The sequence below is a fragment of the Hypanus sabinus genome, chromosome 10 (assembly GCF_030144855.1).
Source record: "Hypanus sabinus isolate sHypSab1 chromosome 10, sHypSab1.hap1, whole genome shotgun sequence".
Taxonomy (NCBI): domain Eukaryota; kingdom Metazoa; phylum Chordata; class Chondrichthyes; order Myliobatiformes; family Dasyatidae; genus Hypanus; species Hypanus sabinus.
The window spans coordinates 82,148,664-82,170,319 of record NC_082715.1 but is presented as its reverse complement, the minus strand read 5'-3'; the positions used below and the strand labels follow the sequence as shown (position 1 = coordinate 82,170,319).

Sequence of the window (21,656 nt, the reverse complement as noted above, 5' to 3'; positions counted from 1 at the left end):
CAGTCTTTGGGACATGAGAGAAAGCTGTATATTGACTGGCTGCATCATGGCCTGGTATGGAAATACCAATGCTCATGAACAGAAAACCCTACAAAAAGTCCATCACAGGTAAAGCCCTCCCCCCCCCCCCCCACCATTGAGCACATCTACATGGAGCTCTTTCGCAGGAAAGCAGCACCCATCATGAAGGACCCCCACCATCCAGGTCATGCTCTCTTCTCACTGTTGCCTTTGGGAAAAAGGTACAGGAGCCTCATGACCCACATTAGCAGGTTCAGGAACAATTCTTGAACCAGAGGTGATAATTTCACCTAACTTCACTCTCCCATCTTTGAACTGTTCCCACAACCAATTGACACACTTTCAGGGGCTCTTAATCTCATGTTCTCAACATTTTTTGCTTATTCATTTGTTTATGGTTATTATTATTATTTTCTTTTATATTGCAGTTTGTTGCCTTTTGCGCATTGGTTGTTTGTATGTTCAGTCTTTCATTGATTCTGTTGTATTTTTTGTGAATGCGCACAAGGAAATGAATCACAGGGTTGTATATGGTGTACTTTGAAACCAGGTTACCCAGAGGAAAACCAGGTGGTCACAGGGAGAGCATACAAACTCCATAGAAGACAGCATCCAAAGTCAGGACTGAACCCAGTTCCTTGATGTTGTGAGGCAGTGGCTCTGTTAGCTGCACTGCCATGCTGTCCTCGACCTGTTTTATCTACTGGAGTGCATTCCTTCTAACCCATTCTGCACTCCACTTCTTTTATTGCCACCAGAATATGTAATCTTACTGCTTTCCTTTTTGTGCTGTTTTTCCCTTAAGTGTATCATCATTATTCACTTGACATTTCCACTTCTCATGACAGAATGTAGGGAGTGAGAGACCATGGGACTTCATGTGTGATCCTCCCTTATTTCCAAAATTACTTTCACACGACTTTTAAACCCAGCTTTATAACACATGCCTTTATCCTGAATATAGAGTGTCACAGGCTGGAGCAGCAAACTATAAACACAAGAGATTCTGTAGAAGCTGGAGATCCAGGACAGCACAGACAAAATGCTGAAGGAACGCAGCAGGCCAGGCAGCATCTATGAAGAAGAATAAGTGGTTGATGCTTAGGGGAGAGATTCTTCATCAGGACTCTATGGAGAGGAATAAAGCCTCTTTGCCCTAGATTATCAAAAGTTTAATATTTTCCCAACTTTTGCACATTACTGGGAATCTTCCATACAATCAAATGCTGATTCTTCCTTCGGTTAGTGAGCGTGAATAGCCAATGCTGGCTTGGCTATTTGATTTCGTGCATAGAATTGACACAGAAGGAACTGACATGGATAATTCCAGGAAACATTGGTCCAGGGGGAATGTATTTACCAAGACGTTGGTAGGAATTTGGAGCACTGTTCCCCAAAAAAGGCAGTGTGTGCTGGGGAATAAAAGAATTTGAGATCAGTAGTTAGTAGTAGAGGCATGAAGCGCAGCTGGATAAATATGGCTGAGTTAGATTTAGAGCGTGATCTCAGTGGTGAACAGATTCAAAGAGTTGAAGGACCTTTTCTGTTCCTAGTTTTCTTCTCAAACGATTTTAACTTTTAATGTTGAAATTTATAATGACAAGTTAGAGTTGATGGGATTGGAGGTGAAGGAACCAGTTTCTAATAATTATGCTGATTTAAACAAGTTGTTAGGGTTGTTGAAGTCACTAAATTTACCTTTCAGTCTTGCTCTAAAATAGAATTATTCTGGAGTTGTGGTCCCTGCAAACTGCTTTATTCATTAAAGAGGGTGCTGGATCATGGAATTAGCTTATAAAATCTTCATTTGAATTGAAGTTTAATAGGATGTTGCTTGGACTGTCGAGCATGAGCAAGCAATGGAAAGTGAGAGTTGACTTGATGGAGGCACAGATAGCGTGGACAGCCATATATTTTTTTACCCATGGTGAAAATGGCTAATACATGGTGGTATAATTTTCAGGTGATTGGAGGAAAGTATGGGGAAACACCAGAGGTAGGGTTTTTACATAGGTGGGTGCATGGAACGTGCTGCCAAGGGTGGTGGTAGAGGCAGATGCATTAGGGGCATTTAAAAAAATTTAGATAGGCACATGGATGATAGAAAAAATAGCGGGTTATATAGGAAGGAAGGATTAGATTGATCTCAGAGTAGGTTAAAAGTTCAGCACAACATTGTGAGCGAAAGTGCCTGTACTGTGCTGTTCTACTAAAACTTTGATGATTTCCTTTGTTGACATGGTATTTCAAGTTTCTGATGATCTAGAACTTCTCAGATAGACAACCTGAAGCTACCTTGACCCAAAATGTCGCTTTGACTACCTCCATAGATGCTGCCTGACCCACAGATTTCCTTCAGCAGCTTCTTTTCTGTAGTTACATAGCACGCTTAAATCATCTACAGCGCCATCATCAAGCACATTTAACTTTGCCAAATAAGGAGACAGCAGGAGAGCTGAATTCTGGCTACTGAAGAGCATCTTAAAGGAGAAGAGGGAAGCAGAGAAGCTTAAGGAAGGAGTTCTGGTCTTTACAACGAAGATAGCTGAAAGTGTAACTGCCAGTGGTAGAGCGATCAGAATAAGGATGTGCAAGAGATTGGAGTTGGACATAATTTGTTAGTAAGTATTTGTAAGCATCATGGCAGTTCTGTCCTGTGCTGTAGTACTGGCAAGCAAAGGATTTCCTTCTCTGAAGTGAAGAATATCGAATGGGCACAGTAGGAATTAACAAACTTTGTGTTTTGCAATAGATGATGTCGTGCTGAGATACAAGGATCTGTCCAAGTTGGTCAATGACCGCAACGAGAGCTTGCAGGTAACACTCACACGTTCCTTGAGTGTTCAGGACGGTTTGGATGAAATGCTTGACTGGATGGCAGGTGTGGAAAAGAGCCTGGATGATGAAGGGGAAATTCCCTTAAACTCCGCTGCCCTTCAAGAAGCCCTTCAGAAAAACACTGTGAGTAGATTCATCTAAATGTGAAATTTGGCTGTGCTTCAAAAATATTTCATTGGGTACAAACCATTTAAAATTGTTCATGTTTTAAATATTGATCACTGGGAAATTTTTAATCTATGTTTGGTGTGTCAATTTCATATGGTTAGATACATTCATGCAAAAAATTTAACAGAAAATAAGCTACAGACATTTTGTAGTCATTTGTTTAGTTTCTGTAAACAAATACAGAAATACAGGTGTCCCCCGCTTTATGAATGTTCGCTTTATGCCACTTTGCTTTTACAGAAGACCTACATTAGTAACCTGTTTTTGCAGTACAAAGAAGGTTTTCGCTTTTACGAAAACTTTCCCCATATAAATGAATGGTTCTTCGCTTTACGCCATTTTGGCTTAAGAAAGGTTTCATAGGAACGCTCTACCTTTGTGGGGCGGGGGGGGGCACCTGTACTCATCTCAAGAAAAGCCGTGAAATTTAGTTATTTTAGCAAAATTGTACATTTGGCCCTCCTTATCCACGAGGGATTGGTTCCGGGACCTCTCATGGACACCAAAAACCACAGATGCTCAAGTTCCTTATTTACCCTGTCTCAGTGCAGTGGTCTTTACGACCCAGCGGAATCCCGGACCCTATTTACCCTGTCTCAGTGCAGTGGTCTTTACGACCCAGCGGAATCCCGGACCTTATTTACCCTGTCTCAGTGCAGTGGTCTTTACGACCCAGCGGAATCCCGGACCTTATTTACCCTGTCTCAGTGCGGTGGTCTTTACGACCCAGCGGAATCCCGGACCTTATTTACCCTGTCTCAGTGCGGTGGACGTTAAGACCCAGCGGAATCCCGGACCTTATTTAACCTGTCTCAGTTTGGTGGACATTAAGACCCAGCGGAGCTCTGAATCCGCAGTGTTTCTGTTCATGAAAATAATCACGATCACGATTGAAAATAAAGTGGAAACAATAAAGCAACTGGAAAGAGGTGAAACGCCATCGGTCATTGGAAAAGCATTATGCTACAATCAGTCAATGATTGGAACAATTTTAAAGGATAAGCTGAGAATAATGGAGCATGGCCCTGCCCTGATGAAAGCTACAATTATTGCTAAGCAACGCAGTGGTTTAATTATTGAAATACATACGTTTCTTAAGTGTTTTATATGCATAGAAAGGTATAATATATATTATATACTAAGACAAACGTTTGACTAACTGACGCTAAATAATACCAGATGTACGTGTTCCAACTTACTTAGTAAGAGAACTTCCGTTTTTTCAATCCCGATTCACGATAACCTACGCACATGCTCCCATATACTTTAAATCATCTGTAGATTACTTATAATACCTAATACAATGTAAGTGCTATGTAAATAGTTGTTATACTACATTGTTCAGGGACATGAAAAAAATGTCTGTACATGCTTGAACAACGAGTGCTGGAGAGAGCACTTCCTGGTTTTCTCAATTTGCAGTTGGTTGAATTTGCGTATGCGGAACTCGCGGATAAAGAGGGCCGACTGTACTGAGCATTGAGCAATGTTAATATTTCAGATATATTTTGTATTGCAAGAATCAAAATGAAAACTTAGGTGAGACAGTCTGCAATTTTCCCCTCTTGTTCGAAAATAAGAACATAGAAGCAGGAGTAGGCGATTTGGTCTCTCATGTCTGCCCTGTCATTCAAGCTCATCATGGCTGATCTGCACCAGACTCATCTCCTCTGCTGCACCAGTTCCCCAGAGCTTTCAATCCTCTGTTCTTTCAAAAATTTGCCCACCTTCTGTTGAAATTTCCCCAGTGATCTGGCCTCCACAACCCTGGGGTGTACAAGTTCCAGAAATTCAATATCCTGAGAGAGAAGGAGTTCACTCCACTCTCCAAACTAATCCTGTCTCCATGTTCCTCAGTTAAGACTTACCCTCAAGCAGAAACACCTTGATAATCTACCCTGTCAAATGTCTTTGGTTTCGTGAGCAACACTCACAAAATGTTGGAGGAACTTAACAAGTCAGGCAGATTCTATGAAGGGGAATAAGCAGTTTAGTTTCGGGCCAAGATCCTTCATCAGGACTGGAATGGAAGGAGGCATAAGCCAGAATAAGAAGGTCTGGGAGTGGGAAGGAGTACAAGGTGACAGGTAATAGTTGAAACCAGATGAGGGAGAAGGTGTGTGGGGAAGGGGGAATTGAAGTAAGAAGCTAGGAAGGGGTAGATGGAAGGAGATAAACATATAGATACTGCCTGATCTGCTGAGTTCCTCCAGCATTTTGTGTATTTTATGGTCTTAGGTGTTGCTCAAGGTTTCCAGCATCTACAGAATCTCTTGTGTTCACCCCTTGGGTTCTGGTATTTTTCAATATGATTCCCCCTCATTCTTCTAAATGCCAAAAAGAAAACATATCTAATTTCTTTAGCTTCTCAGAATGGAAAAACCCTCTTTTGCCTGTCTTAGCTCCATCACTGTCAGCAGCTTATTCAGGTGTGAAAGGCTTCACTTGCCACACACTCCCATCCAGCAGAGGGTGCTGTAAGGCAACTGTGAATGGCAGCCTCGACTGCCACTCTAAGATCTGCTTCAGCCTGTGACCATAACACAGTGCCCTTGCTCTGAAATTCTGGTCAAGTAACTCATTGCAGATTGGGGCTTCACCATTGGACATGCATGCAGTTTGCATAGGAAGAAGACTGAAAAATACTGTTTTTAGTGTTAAGTGACAGTTGCACAATGGAACTTTGGAGTCATTTTGTTTATTTAGAATCTAATCACAAAGTAAAATGCAGAAGGTTGTAAAAGAAGTGAATGTCAAATGTAGAACTCTGGCCTCTCTAGTGTGATAATGGGGGCTGAGATTTCAACTAAGTAAAAGCAAAGATTTACGCTTTGAGAAAATCATTGCAGTACTAAATATAAGCATGTTTTAAACATGAAAAATTAGCTTTATTTGTCACACGTACATCAAAACACACGGTGAAATGTGTCATTTGCATCAGCGATCAACACAGTCCGAGGATGTGCTAGGGGCAGCCCACAAGTGTCACCATGCTTCCAGCGCCAACATGGCAAGCCAACAGCTTACTAATTCCAACCTGTATGTCGTTGGAATGTGGGAAGGAACGGAGAACCCCGAGGAAACCCACATGGTCAACACAGAGAACTTACAATCTCTTTACGGAGAGCAGCAGTAGTTCAACCCCAACTGCGATTGCTGGTGATGTATGCTGGCCGCTACGCCTACATTTTTGACATTACCTACAGATGTTGTCTGATTTGCTGAGTATTTTCAGCATTTTATAGAACATAAAACAGTACAGCACAAGAACAGACCCTCTGGCCCAGAATGTTATGCCTTAAATTAGTTTACAAATGCTTAACTAAATTATTCCCTTCTGCCTGCACTTTTCCTGTTTTTATTTCATATTTCCAGCTTTGTTTTGGTTTTGTTTTTACAGCTTGCTCACGCTCTGCAGCATAGTTGAGAGTTCCAGCTAATAGTGATTACTGTTAAAATGAACTCCTGAAAAATAATACTCAATAATACTTGTTGCTTGGGGGACAGCAACAAGTTATCTGCATTACATGAAGGCCGATGTGTAGTTTCTTGGCTTGGATCTATAATTCAAGCCAAACAAAAATCTCTGATACTTAAGTTTTGACATTTTCTCTAGCTTAGCAAGATGTGAACTACTCCTTGTGGGGCCAGGTTAAGTTTAGCACTGGTCAGTTCCATGACTGCAGAAAAGTTATCTATTTCCTTTTCAAGGAACAAACTTCATTCGGAGGAAGCTCTAAATCTGGTTACACAAGCTGGGCAGCTGTATTTATTTAACTGTTTATTTCCCTTATCAGTTCTCTTCAGAAATTGATGTGCTGTGATGACTGGCAGGTGGCGTGGTAGCATAGCTGTTTGCGTAACACTTCACAGCTCAGTTGACTCAGGTTCAAATCCCACTACTGCCTGTTAAGCATTTGTGCATTCTCCCAAGTCTGCATGGGTTTCCTCCAGATGCTCCAGTTTCCTCCCACATTGCAGAAGCATATGGGTTAGTAGGTTAATTGGTCACGTGGGTGTAATTGGGCTGCACAGGCTGGAAAGGCCTGATCCCGAACTGAATCTCTAAAAAATAAAACAATTAGATTAAATGCAAATGATTTAGTGATACTATTTATGTAGGGGTGGTAAAATGGCTTGTGGCAGGATCAGCATGGTGCCTGAGAGCCTGTTGTTTTGTGGTATATTTAAGTCCATTGTAAAGGGTTTTGTAGTGCTTAAACTAGTGTGTGTCCTTCTCCTTCAGGCTCTAGAACAGAACATTGCCAGTCGCCAAAGCAGCATTAGTGCCATTGAAGAGAAGGCCAACAAATTCATCGCCACGGCTGATCCGTCAACAGCCTCTGCGTTGCAGGCAAAGGTGGACGAGCTCACCAAACGCTTGGATTCAGCCAGCAGCCGGCACAAAGAGAGAACGGCCAGACTGCAAACACTCAGAGGCAACGTCGAGCTCTTTGAGAAGACGTTTGAAGGAATCGAGCAGTTTGTAACCAAGAAATCTCAATCTCTGTCTGAAACTGATGGGTCGGGAAAAGACATCACCGAACTGTCACAGCACATGCAGGTAAACAAGCGTTTATTTAACATAGGACTTAGAACACTACAGCATAGTACAGGCCCTTTGGCCCACAATGTTGCGCCAGTCTTATAATCTACCCTAAGAACAGCCTAACCCTTCCCTCCTTCCATTTTTCTACCATCCATGTGAAAATGAAACAGTATTTGCTCAGAGGAACAATTCAAATAACACTGAGGAATTCATTTACAATCACCTTCTAACATCTGTGGAACAATGAGGTCCTGGTGTGGGAGCATACCTGGTCTGTAAGTCTATCAGGTTTATTACCAATGACATACTGTATGTGGTGCAATACCTACAAAAATTACTATGGGAACTATATAAAATATAAATGACTATTGCAAAAGGAGATCAAAATACTGAGACAGTGTTACTTGTTCACTGTTTCATTAACTTTCTCTTCCAGATCTGCTGATACAGGGGAAGTAGTATTTCCAATGACGACAATTCTTTTGTTGCAGTTTTCCATGTCATTGAATTATTTTAGTCTTTCTATTCAAATAGGTTGTTTTATTTCAAATTATCTGTTCCTTAAACTTGATAAAAGGGCAAAGCCACCACCTGGGGCTCTCCTTGCTTGATGTCTGGGTACGTAGAGTAACTGATTGTGTCTGAAATGTTGACTAGTCAGCCACTCTGAATTTGCTGTGTAAAGCAGTCAGCAGATGGTTGAAAACTAACTAGATAGACCTTTAGTTATTAGTCTAGTTAGTCACATAGGATAGAAGACCAAATGAGGCATCTTGTCGAAGATGAGCAAATGAAGACTGCCGCTTTGCGTGTTGGGGAGAGGTGGGGAAAATGGGAAAAAGTGAGTTCATGTACAGTTTGTTTCTGACATGGTGTGGTTTGGCAGAATCAAATATATTCTGTCCTGGGCCGTGCCCCTTTGGAGATTTGTACTGATCGGTCCTGTGTGATCTAGATCATTTTAACCCTTGCGGGCAGGCTGTTCACATATTATCTTGATTTAGAACAATGTTGGAGCTTAAAAAAGCAGGGCTTCGCAATGAGATCTGTATTAAAGATTGAAAAACAAACATTCCCTTTAGAACAAGAGGGAAGCTTTTTATTACTGGACAGTGAATAGCTTTATTTGGATACTAAGTCAGCACTGCAGGAATCAGAATCACCTTCAGGTTTACTATCACTGACATTTTTTGCAAATAAAGACTTAATTATATAAGCAGCACAAAACAGGCCATTCCAGCCCAACAAGTCCAGCAACCCACCAAAACCTTAGCCTAACCGCAGAACAATTTACTGTGATCATTTAACCTACCAGCTGGGATGTCTTTGGACTGTGAGAGAAAACTGGAGCACCCGGAGGAAATCCATGAGGTCACGGGTGAATGTACGAACAGAAGGCGCTGGAATTGAACTGTGAACTCGAATGCCCCGAGCTATCATAGTGTCGCTATCCGCTTCTCTACCATTTCACCCCATTTGTCAGCAGTACAATGCAGTACAAAAAAAATCATAAGTTACAATAAGAAATACAGTTGAGCACTACTTATCGAAATCTGAAAACCTCCAAAAAAATTTTGAGCGCTGACATGACATCACAAGTGGAAAATTCCACAAGGTGCTGGAAAGGTTCCTAGGGGATGAGCAGGTGTTTGCACACCATAGACAATTTTGAGAAGTGACCTCACATTTGTAAAGACCAGAAGTTAATGAAAAATAGAAAAACTGCGTAAAGTGAAAAATGAAGATCTAGAACATGTACTGAAAGAGTGGATTTGTCAGCATTAGAATGAACATAGGCTGCTTAACAGTGTGCAAACCATGAAACAAGCAAAGACCTATCACAATGAACAGAAAATTAAAAATAATTGTAAATATTCAGCAGGCTGGTTACAGAATTTTAAGAAAAGACGCAGCATTAAATTTTTTAAAGGTTTGTGGTGATAAAACATCTACTGATCATGAAGCAGCAGAGAAATTAATTGATGAGTTTGTCAAGATCATCACTGATGAAAATCTAACACGCTGAATGGCTACATCAGTACTTATGTCTGAGGAACAAAAGTAAGATAAAGGCTGCCTACCGGTAGCACATAAATTTAGAGTCAGGAATGATGGCGTTGCCAAACAGCCACTGACCATCCACCTAGACAGCTGAGGTAGTGATATCTTACATTTATATAATACTTTTAATAATTTTGTGCATGAGACAATAACGTAAATTATTAAAAATATTACATAAAACTATCTGCAGTGTATATGTATAAGCAATATATGCAACATAAATGGATTTTGTGTTTAGACTTGGTTCCCTTCCCCAAGGTATCTCATATAGATGCAAATATTCCAAAATCCGATATATTTCTAGCTCCAAGCGTTTCGGATAAACATTGCTCAACCTGTGTCAAAAAATAAATAAGTAGTTCAAAAAGCTCAAGGGTAAAATTATTTTCAAATACATATATGTCACCATTTACAACTCTGAGATTAATTTTCTTGAACGTAGACATAGTAAATCCAAGAAATGCAATGGAATCAGTGAAAGACTACATGAAATAAAAACAGCCAATGTGCAAAAGACAATAAACCGTGCAAATACAAAAGAAGAAAATAATAATAATTAATAATAAGCATAAGTATTGAGAACATGAGATGCAGTGTCCTTGAAGGTGCATCTATAGGTTGTGGGAACAGTTTAGAGTTGGGGTGAGTGAAGTTATCTCCTTTGGTTCAAGAGCCTGATAACTGAGGGGTAATAACTGTTCCTGTGCCTGGTGGTGTGGGTCCTAAGGCTCCCGTACCTCCTTTGTGATGGCAGCAACAAGAAGAGAGCATAGCCTTAGTCTTGCCGATGGATGCTGCTTTCCTACAACACCGCTCATTGTAGATGTACTCAATGGTAGGAAGGGCTTTATTAAGGACCTCCAGCACCCAGGACATGTCTTTCTCTCACTGTTAACGTCAGGTAGGAGATACAGAAGCCTGAAGGCACACACTGAACGTTTCAGGAACAGCTTCTTCCCCTCTGCCATCCGATTCCTGAATGGACATTGAAGCTTTGGACACTACCTCACCTTTTTTTAATATACAGCATTTCTGTTTTTGCACATTTTTAAAATCTATTCAATATACATAATTGATTTACTTGTTTATTTATTATTACGTTTTATTTTATTTGTTATTACTATTATTATTTCTTTTTTCTTCTCTCTGTGCTAGATTGCATATTGCCCTGAGCTGCAGCTGCTAAGTTAACAAATTTCACATGGCGTGCCGGTGATAATAAACCTGATTCTGACTCTGATTCTTCCTGGATTGTGAGGGTCCTTAACAATGGATGCAGCCATTTTGTGGCATCGCCTTTTAAAGATGTCCACAATGGTGGGAAGGCTAGTGCCCATGGTGGAGCTGCCTGAGTTTATAGCCCAATACTACCTTTGCGTTGGTGTCTCCATACCAGATGCTGATGCAACCGGCCAGAATTCTCTCCATGATATATCTGTAGAAATTCGCTTGGGTCTTTGACGACATACCAAATGTCCACAAACTTCAGTTTGAGGAAATCTCCTCTATCAGGAAAGTGGGATGATGAATTAACCTGGTTTATAACTTAGCCCTCAGTGATGATTCTAAGTTCCCACAGCCAACCACTGTAATCATTTTAGTTCAGCCCAACCAATGACTTCAGCACTTTGCTTTGGCAGAAAGGAACATGGAATAAAAGCAAAACTCAAAGGATATTGCTGTGAATCTTAATTTATTCACAAGCTATTTTATTTTTTGCAGTGTTCTATTTTTGAGGAAGACTTAATTTATCCCATTAGTGTGCTCAAAATCAGACTATCTCTGATCGAGGACCATAAGACCATAACATAGGAGCAGAATTAGGCCATTTGGCCCATTGCGTATGCTCGCCATTTCGTCATGGCTGATCCAATTTTCCTCTCAACTCCAATCTCCTGCCTTCTCCCTTTATCCCTTCATGCCCTGACCAATCAAGAATCTACCAACCGCTGCCTTAAAAATACATAAACATTCGGCCTTCACAGCTGCCTATGGCAACGAATTCCACAGATTTACCACTCTCTGGCTAAAGAAATTCTTCTTTATCTCCATTCTAAAAGGATGCCCCTCTATTCTGAGGTTGGGTCCTCTGGTCTTAGACTCTCCCACCACAGGAAATATCCTGTCCACATCCACTCTATCAAGGCCTTTCACCATTTGATAGGTTTCAATTAAGTCACCTCTCATTCTTCTGAATTCTAGTGAATACAGGCTCAAAGATATTAAACACACTTCACATGACAAGCGTTTCAAACCTGGAATCATTTTCGTGAACCTCCTTTGAACCCTCTCCAGTTTCAGCACATACTTTCTAAGATAAGGGGCCAAAAACTTTACATAATATTCCAAGTGAGGCCTCACCAGTGCTTTATAAAATCTCAACTTTACATCCTTGCTTTTATATTCTAGTCCCCTTAAAACAAATGCTAACATTGCATTTGCCTTCCTCATCAGAGACATAACCTGCAGATTAACCTTTAGGGAATCCTGCTCAAGGACTCCCATGTCCCTTTGCATCTCAGTTTTTTGTATTTTCTCTCCAATTAGAAAATAGTCATCTCTTTCATTTCTTCTATCAAAGTGCATGACCATACATATTTAAGGGGAAAGGCCTTGATAGAAGCCTCAGAATAGAGGTGCATCCTTTTAGAACGGGATGAGGAAGAATTTCCTTAGCCAGAGGGTGGGGGTCTGTGGAATTATTTGCCACAGACAGCTGTGAAGGCCAAGTCTTTATGTAGTTTTAAGCAGAGGTTGATAGATTCTTGATTGTTCAGGGCATGAAGGATATGTGGAGAAGGCAGGAGATTGGATCAACCATGATGAAATGGCAGAGCAGATACGATAGGCCAAATGGTTGAATTCTGCTCCTATACCTATGGTGTTATACACTTCCCAAAACTGCATTCAATCTGCCATTTCTTTGCCCATTCTCCTAATCTGTCTGTCCTTCTGTAGCCTCTCTACTTCCTCAAAGCTACCTGCCCTTCCATCTGTCTTCATATCATCTGCGAACTTTGCAACAAAGCCATTACTTCTATCATCCAAATTATCAACATACAATGGAAAAAGAATCTGTCCCAACAAAGACCCTTGCCGGAAAAGGTTCTTTTAATTCCCACTCTTTGCCTCCTACCAATCAGCCCCTGCTTTATCCATGCTAAAATCTTTCATGTAATACCAAGGACTCGTAGCTTGTTAAGCAGCCTCGTGTAGCACCTTGTCAAAGGCCTTCTGAAAATCCAAGTACACAACATCATCTGATTCTCCATTTTCTATCCTGCTTGTTATTTCTTCAAATAATTCAAACAGATTTGTCAGGCAAGATTTTCCTTTGAGGAAGCCATGCTGAATATGACCTGTTTTATCATGTGCCTCCAATTATTGTAAGACTTTATCCTTAATAATCAACTCCAACATCTTCCCAACCACTGAGGTCAGACTAACTGGCCTATAGTTTCCTTTCTTCTGCCTCTCTCCCTTCTTAAAGAGTGGAGTGACATTTGCAATTTTCCAGACTTCTGGAAACATTCCAGAATCTAGTGTTTCTTCAAAGATCATTACTAATGCCTCCACAATCTGTTCAGCCACTTTGTTTGGAACTCTGGGATGTACAACAACTGGTCCAGATGCCTTTACATTCCAGTCCTGCCAAAGGGTCTCAGCCCAAAATGTCAACTGTATTCTTTTCCACAGATACTGCCTGGCTTGCTGTGTTCCTCCAGTATTTTGTGTGTGTTACTTGGATTTCTCTTGTTTGTGTTCAGACCTTTCAGTTTCCCAAGAACCTTCTGTCTATTTATAATAACTTCACACCACCTGACACCTGGAACTTCCACCATACCGCCAGTGTCTTCCACAGTGAAGACTGATGCAAAGTACTTTTTCAGTTCTTCCTCTTTTTTTCTCTTTGGGATGTATATATGCTGTGCTTTCCTAATAGCTTCCAGAAATTCCCCTCATTGCTGTTCTGTCGTCATCCCTGCCTGTGTTATTTTCCAAGTACCTGAATAGTGATTGTAAGAATTTGCTTTGGATTTCTCTTGGACTTTCTGTTGTTGTGGAACAACAGTGGATGTGTGAGATGTTCCTTTTCATTTGCCAATTTTCCCTGCCAAACGTTGAGGGAGGTTCACAAGAAATTAACTATTTCTTGTAGCCCACGCTCTTGCTTTCTATTCTAAAATATACCCCCTCTCTTCCTTCTACTCCCTTCCCCTGTATTTTACCCTTGAAATATATATTTATTGCGTCCCTGAGTTTGCTTCATTTCTTCTTTGCTGACGAGCTTATTTATTGATTTCTTTCCTTTTCTCCCAACCCATTTTTTATGAAGAGGCTACTGCAAAGGATCGGAGAAAACTGCAGAGAGTTGTAAACTTACTGTAGCTTATCATATTTTTATGTATTGCATGTACTGCAGCCACAAATCAACAAATTTCACAATATATGTCAGTGATAATGAACCTGATTCTGATTCTGATAAATGTGATCTAAGTGACTTCAACTGTGGGATAGATGTTGGTGCCAGATGAGGTGTTTTGAGTATCTCAGATACTGCTGATCTCCTGGGATTTTCATAGACTACAGTCTCAAGAATTTACAGGGAATGGTATGAAAAACAAAAAAAGCATCCAGTGGGTGGCTGTTCTGTGGGTGGAAACACCTTGTTAATGAGAAAGGTCAGAGGAGAATGGCCAGGTTGGTTCAAGCTGACAGGATGGTGACAATAACTCAAAATCACACACATTATAACGGTGGATTTGCAAACGAGCATTCTGAACACACAACACATCAAACCTTGAAGTGGATGGGGTGCAGCAGCAGAAGACCATGAGCATGCAATCAGTGTTACGTTCATGGCCTTCTGTAGGAGGTACATAATAAAGTGGCCGCTGAGTGTACAGTAAGTACAGATGGAACCAACTAATAATTGGAAGTTGTAGTCGCTTAATCAGATGGTGGGGTGGAGATACGTCCCTATCAAAGGAGGTGTAAGTGTTCCTTCCCTTTGCTAGACTGCAGGTCATCCTTGGGCAAGGGGTAGCACCTGCATTCTCCCCCCTCTCCCAGTTAGAGTAATTTGAAGCCATGGGAGAAGGAGGTGGATGGTCGCTTGAGCAGCTGTTGTTAATCACAAGTCCTGGTTATGCGACCACTGACCCCAGGCAGACAATCTCTGAAGAGCATTGCTAATGGCTGGGGTTACCTGTCTTGTAAAGGCACTGCCCAGAAGAAGACAATGGCAAGTCACTGTGCTAAGAACAATCGTAGTCATGGATAGGGTAAAGAGAAAGAACAACAGCATGAAAGGGGTCTTCCCTCCAGGCAACAATTAGATTAATGACAGATGAAAGATCATGGTCGCCCACATCATATGGCAGGGAGCATAATGATGATGACTTGCTTAATGGATATTAACTTTTAAAAATCCTTAGTGATCACAATGTACCCACAATTCATCTTTATAATTGGCTGGTGCAGTTCCACTATCTGACATGCAGTAAGTCTATGATCGTGATTGTGTCTGTTTGCTGCAGGAAGTGAATGCGGAGTTACAGGATCAAAGCGAGGGTTTGGTCACACTAAATAAGTTGGCTGAAGAGCTTGGCAGGTGCACTACAGCTGAAGAACAGACACAGCTCCTCAACAAAGTCAACACTCTGTCAAAGAATTTTCGAGGATTGGAAGAGGCTACCAAAAAAAAGTGAGCTCCTGCCACTGAATTGTAGGGACTGAATACATTTCATGTTGCCACAAAAACACATTGTTTATTATATCCAGATATATTCCTTAGACAGCGAGTTATGGCATTTTTGCAAATATGTGTATTTGGGTGCCTCTGATTACGTGATAAACAGAAACCTGCAATCGTTACTTGGTCAGTTTCATATCCAAACAAATGACTTTATTTGTAATCATTGTCTACTTTACTAAAATATAAAAAAGTAGAAAATACTGAGCTCATAATAACTCAGAACCACTCACCATTACCTGTATGCCCTTGATAACATTTATCACACAATCATCTCTCTCTTCTGCCCATCCCCTTTCCCTCTCTCTCCCTCTCCCTCCCCTTTCTCCCTCCCCCTCTCCCTCCCCATCTCTCTCTCCCGCACTTACTCCCCATTCTCTTCCCCTCTCCCCACCCTATCAGCCCACTCTCCCCCTCTCCCTCTCTCCTCCTCCCCTTGCCCTTCATCCTCCTCTTCCACCCTCTCCCCTCCCCCTCCCCCTTTCCCCCTCTTTTACCTCTCCCTCTCTCCCCTTCTTTCTCTCCCCTCTTCCCTATTTCTTCTCTCTCTCTCACCCCTCTGCAACACCAGACTAACTTTCTACATCTGTTCGATGTGTTTTTGTTCCTTCATTGTTTTCCTTTTTCACTTTTGCTCTCTTTTTCTTCTGTTCTCTCACACACAAATTTGAGCACCTGTCATGCATCTCCATTTGTCCTGATCCCTGCAGCCTCACCCTCTTTAATCCTTTTTTTAGTTCTCTATCTGTGTTGCTTTCAACCTTTCTCCTTGCCTTCCACACCCTTCCCCTCCAAAAAAAACAATAGAACATCAATTGTGGAACGATGAGGTGAATATTCCTTCTCTGCCAAATATCTTATACACTTGGCCAGAGTGTGACTTTTCAAAAAACATCAGCTGGTTCCAATGTTGTTGGTGAGAAGTTGCAGCAAAGGTTCACCAGACTGACTCCTTCCATTGTTTTATGAGGAAATATTAAGCAATTTGGGTTAATATTTCTTGGATTTGAAAGAGTGAAAAGTGATCTCATTGAAAAGTGTGAAATACTTAAGGAGTTTGAGGGAAGTGCTGCTTTCCTTGGCTGAGGCATTGAGAGGCAGGGGTCATAGCCACAAAACAAGGGATCAGCCACTCAGGATAAAATTGGGAACAAATTTCTTCACAAAGGGAATGCTGACTCTTTGGAATTTTTGCCCAAGATGCTCTGTTATTGAGTGCATCAGAATTTTTTCGATACTAACACAACCAAGAAAGATGGGGTTACTGATTTTTGGCTGCAAAACAACAAATTTCATGTCAAATAGGACAGTGATAATAAATTTGATTCTGAATGGCAAAGCAAACATGGGAAGCTGAATGACTTCATAGTTCACCCCACCCACCCAGGACATTCTCTCTTCTCTCCCTTCCCATCAGGGAGAAGATGCTGAAAGCATATGCCACCATGCTCGAGGACAGCTTCTACCCTGCTGTTATCAGATGCTTAAATGATCCTCTTCTATGATAAAATGGATTCTTGACTTCACAATCTGCCTCGTTATGATCTTGCACCTTATTGTCTACCTGTTGAAGGGGCTTTTCAATTCCTTTTGCCTTATAATTGTATTTTTCTTGTACATATTTCCAATCTCTAAGATACTCACATTTCCTCTTCTCATTTCTTTCTGACTGTAACCTTTTCACATTTCTCCTTTGAATGCTCATACTGGAAGACACTTTCTTCAATTTTTTTACACCGTTTTTCTGTCCGACTCTATTTCACTGCTAAGGACACCTCTGACCACACTATCTCTCCCTGTCATGACTACCAGTACTGTTGCTTTCATGTCAGCAGAGAACACATGAGAATGGAACTGAGTATCACTCTCACCCCCAGCAGATGAGCTGAAGATGGCAGTCAGTTGGATATCCATTATTTAGAGGTTGGTGTCTCCATGATGGTTGGTTGACTTCAGGGTGATAGAATGCCGAGAGATCTTTTGGAAGTTTATTTCTAGCGATATTATGTCAATATCTGTTGATCCCAGTTGCATAGCTCTAGGGTTTGAATGGTTCATGACACCCTTGAACTCTTCAGTTGTGAATCAATAATAATTGGACACTACAGTCCTACACCTGTTCATTATCAACTAGGTACCCCTGTTCATTTGGTTATTTTTTTTCTGTTTTGTTTGCAGAGAGGAAGATTTATTATGTTGTCAACTTCAGACAGACCAATTTAAAAGCTTGGTGAAATCATTTGGAAAGTGGGTAGAAGGAATAAACAGCAGGATTCCAGTTATTGACTCAAGCCTTTCCACAGAAACTCTTCAAGGACATGTGTCTGATGTTAAGGTGAGTAATTTCAGGTTACTAAATACTTCTGGGTAAATTCCAATTGAATCTGACTGAAGGGCATTTGAACTCTTTGTATGTGAAAGTATTTTCAAATTCCATTTCTATTAGGACTATGATTAGTTTGTAGGCATTGTCTCGTTTTGCTGGGCTTTGTACTTAAGTGGAAATAGTGTCTCCCCATCTGCCCAAACACTTCTTAATAGGTTTGTAAACTATGGTCAGTGGTAAAATGTTCCAGAAATGTTGTGATACTAAATTTGAGAACAAATCACCAGTTAGGTTCAGAGAAAGTCTTAAAGATGGCGTGTGTGAAGGAGGCATTCCAGAACTTGGGCGCAGAATCGTAAAGGCATATCTACCAGTAACAGAAGTGTTCAAGGAACCCAATGCAGAAATCTTGCCCTTTGGAACATTGACTTCTGGAGAGTATAATGGTTAATGTCCATAATTTCCAAATAAATAAACTATTTAATAGTGGGATTAAAGAGTCTCCATGTACACTTGTATTCTGTTTCCTTTGACAATGTAGCTGAGCCGCAGTCCAGCTGAATTTGATACTGGAGGTTGCATCAGGAGCCAGTGATGCCTTTGGTGCTCATGATGAGCCCACTGATAGTTTTAAAATGTAAATGTGTGCAGAGTAAAAATCACTTCCGAAATATTCACGCAAAATCAATGACGTGTTTCAGCATACCCATCAGCATTTTAAATGCAGGGGACCTTTTGTGGAAGCTGATATGGGTAATATATCCAAAGCAGATGAATTTGCAGGTCTGTCAGAAAAGGGTAGGGGCAGGAATGCACTGGAGCAAAAAGCCTTCCAGTGCTGTGATACTTTAGCCAAGGTTTCCAGTTTCCAAAGAATGTCACAATTCCATTGCTTTCCTCTATAATGAAGCAGTATACTAGACACTAGGATATTAATATAGTACAACATTAGCTTCTTCCCTGGTCCTCATTTCTCTTCAAAGATCATTAAGGAAAATAATGGGGAAAGCTTGCTCTGGGATGGTCATTGTGAATTGTTAGCTTTGAAGAAACCGTGGGGTGGAAGCAAGGCTGCCCCAGCACATCGTGGTCTGTTAGCCATTGACACAAATGACCCATTTCACTGTATGTTTTGATGTACGTGTGACAAAAAAAGCTGATCTGTAACTCTTAACTTTTGGTTTAATTCTTCACTGATCGTCCTTACTTGAGATGATCAGAGACTCAGGCTTTCGTTTCTCACTTCTTTTTTTACACAAGATAATAGTAACTGTAGAATGTTTAAAAAGTGTGCAATGTTATATTTTATTCAGGTCATGTGTGATGAATGGGCTGAGAAAGCTTCTGAGGTTCAGGAAATTAATCAGAAAGGGTCGGCGTTATGTCACTTGATCAGTGTGCTGGTTTCTTCAGCCACTTCAAGACCAGCAGTCAAGTCAGGTAAGGTACTGACTTTTAGAACATAGAACACTACAGCACAGTACAGACTCTTCAGCCCATAGTGTTGTACTGACCTTTTAATCTCCTCTAAGATCAATCTAACCTTTCCCTTCTACATTTTTCTATCATCATGTGCTTATCTAAGAATATCTTAAATGCCCCTGATGTATCTGCCTATAACACAACCCCCAGCATGGCATTCCATGCACCCACCTGCTTCTGTGTATAAAAAAAATATATATATATATCTTTTGCATTCCCCCATATACTTTCATCTAATCTCCCTAAATGTATTCCCCCTTGCGTTAGACTTTTCCATACTGGGAAAAAGGCTCTGGCTGTCCACTCTATGCCTGTTATCATTTTCTGTACCTCTATCAAGTTACCTCTCATCCTCCCTCAGTCCACAGAGAAAAGCTTCTATCTTGCTCAACATATCCTCATAAGCCAATGATTGCCTTTTTTTGCCTTGAGTATATTAAAACACCCTGAATGCATTTTAAAGTATTTAAACTACTTATTAGTTTGGTGACCAGGATAAAGATTGTGTGTTGGAACTTTCAGGTTCTTGTTTACATATCAGCAGGCAGCTTAATGAGGTGCAGAACCGGTGATGCATGTACTGTTGTGAATGTATTGTTGCCATCCCAGCTTATAATGGGAATGCCTTCAGATTGCTTCACCTCCATCTGGACTGATGTTCCATCATCTCTCGGTCAATACCAACGTGTTTAAATCAATTACGTTTCTAACCAAGATGCACATGATTTCTCCAGTGCAACTCTGATATGAAGCCTATATTGTACTGAGTTTTAATTTCATGGATTTGTGGCTAAATTGGTTGCTTCAGTTCAAATTAAAAATGTGTTAAGATTTTAATTAAATATAAAAAGGTCATCACTCTGTCACTAATATCCTGTAATTTAGCATAACATAGTAAAGCTTAATTCATCACAGTTTGGAGGAATGATTTTAGTCCTGCTTATGTTTTCTTGCCTTCATATTTAGACCATAAGACATAGGAGCAGAATTAGGCTATTTGGCCCATCGAGTCTGGTCTGTCATTCCATCATGGCTGATTTATTACTCCTCTCAACCCCATTCTCCAGTCTTTGATGCCCTGACTAATCAAGAGGTCTCCACTTTAAATATACCAATGATTTGGTCTCCACAGCTGTCTCCATAGGATCTGATTCAGGTCTACATGGGTGTCTTCTCTTGTCACAGTGTAATTAGTAAACTTAAAAGGATCAGAACCAGACTCTGAATCAGCATAGGGTTTATTATCACTGAAATTGTCATTGTTATGAACTTTGTTAATTTGCAGCAGTAATAAAATTGCAATATGCAAAAAATTACTATAAATGAAATAAGAAATAGAAAAATAGGTAGTGCAAGAAGATAGTAAAAAGTGAGTTAGTGTTCGTGGTCCATTCAGAAATCTGATGGCAGAGGGGAAGAAGCTGTTTCTAAAATACTGAGTGTGGGGCTTCAGGCTTCTACATAAGGACGTGTCCTGGATGGTAAGTGTCCTTTATGATGGATACTGCCACCCTGAGGTATCACCTACTGAAGATGTCCTCGATGGTGGGGGAGTTAGTGCTGGCTGAGGTACGCCTGCAATGATGTTTCCACATGTGATCTTCTTTTCTTTTGAAGGCTATTAAAAATTTTTAAATAATTAAAATAGACAATGAAGACAACTTTAATACACCTGACATGCTTTATTTTGTGTTTACTATAACTCAAGTAACAGGAATTCTTTACCTCAATGTACTGCTCTGCAGGTCCACAGGTGGTGAATGGTGGGGGAGAAGTCTCTGATGTCTGTGATTCCAAAGGTAAGGAAACCATTTTTAAGTAACACAATTATGATCCAGTTTTGTAACAAAACAAAGTAAAGTCAAACTATATTATTCTGGAAAGCTTCCATGGTGCCAGACTGAACTCTTAGTATTCAAGCACACTTTTAATTGACTTATTTCTCGATGTTATACAGTAGAATAATAAATAATTTAGTGAACCCTGTAAGTTTCTAGAGAGCACAGGAGACTGAGGTAAGTGAGTGTCAAGGGAGAACAGGAACTGGGGCTCCAATGTGTGAAATGTGGTTGGGAACCGGGGCTCCAATGTGCTAAAGAGATCGTGGGAACCAGGACTCTGATGTGTTAATGGGTGCATTGCAATCAACAGCCAGTGAGCCAGATTCCAAACCATCGGAGCCAGACAGCAGATTATTGAAGTTCTGCTGTAGTGGAAGTTTTGGCAGAATTTGCAGTTGTAGCTGTTATACCGCACAGTCCATATAACTCACACACAACATATCAAGTAATAGTACCACAAATAAACGATCAAATAATAAAAATATTTTCTGGAAGATTGACATTTAGCATAAGGTGCATTTCCCACACAAGTTAAAAAAATAAACTGTATAACACTGCTTGTGCTTCATACATGATGAGACCTGGGTGGTGGCAGGGAGTTCAGTAGTGTCATTC

General features: G+C 40.7%; 1 protein-coding gene across 11 annotated transcripts in view; it reads left to right on the top strand.

The window, feature by feature from the left end:
* The window catches only part of LOC132400831 (dystonin-like), a 363,464-nt gene that overhangs the window by 145,430 nt on the left and 196,378 nt on the right, over positions 1-21,656 (top strand). For all 11 annotated transcript variants that reach the window (XM_059982254.1, XM_059982250.1, XM_059982247.1 and 8 more), the window contains 6 exons: positions 2,774-2,982; positions 7,274-7,591; positions 15,178-15,344; positions 17,571-17,727; positions 19,032-19,158; positions 20,946-20,999. In XM_059982254.1, the coding sequence (XP_059838237.1) occupies positions 2,774-2,982; positions 7,274-7,591; positions 15,178-15,344; positions 17,571-17,727; positions 19,032-19,158; positions 20,946-20,999 (1,032 nt within the window). The remainder of the gene's footprint in view (positions 1-2,773; positions 2,983-7,273; positions 7,592-15,177; positions 15,345-17,570; positions 17,728-19,031; positions 19,159-20,945; positions 21,000-21,656) is intronic.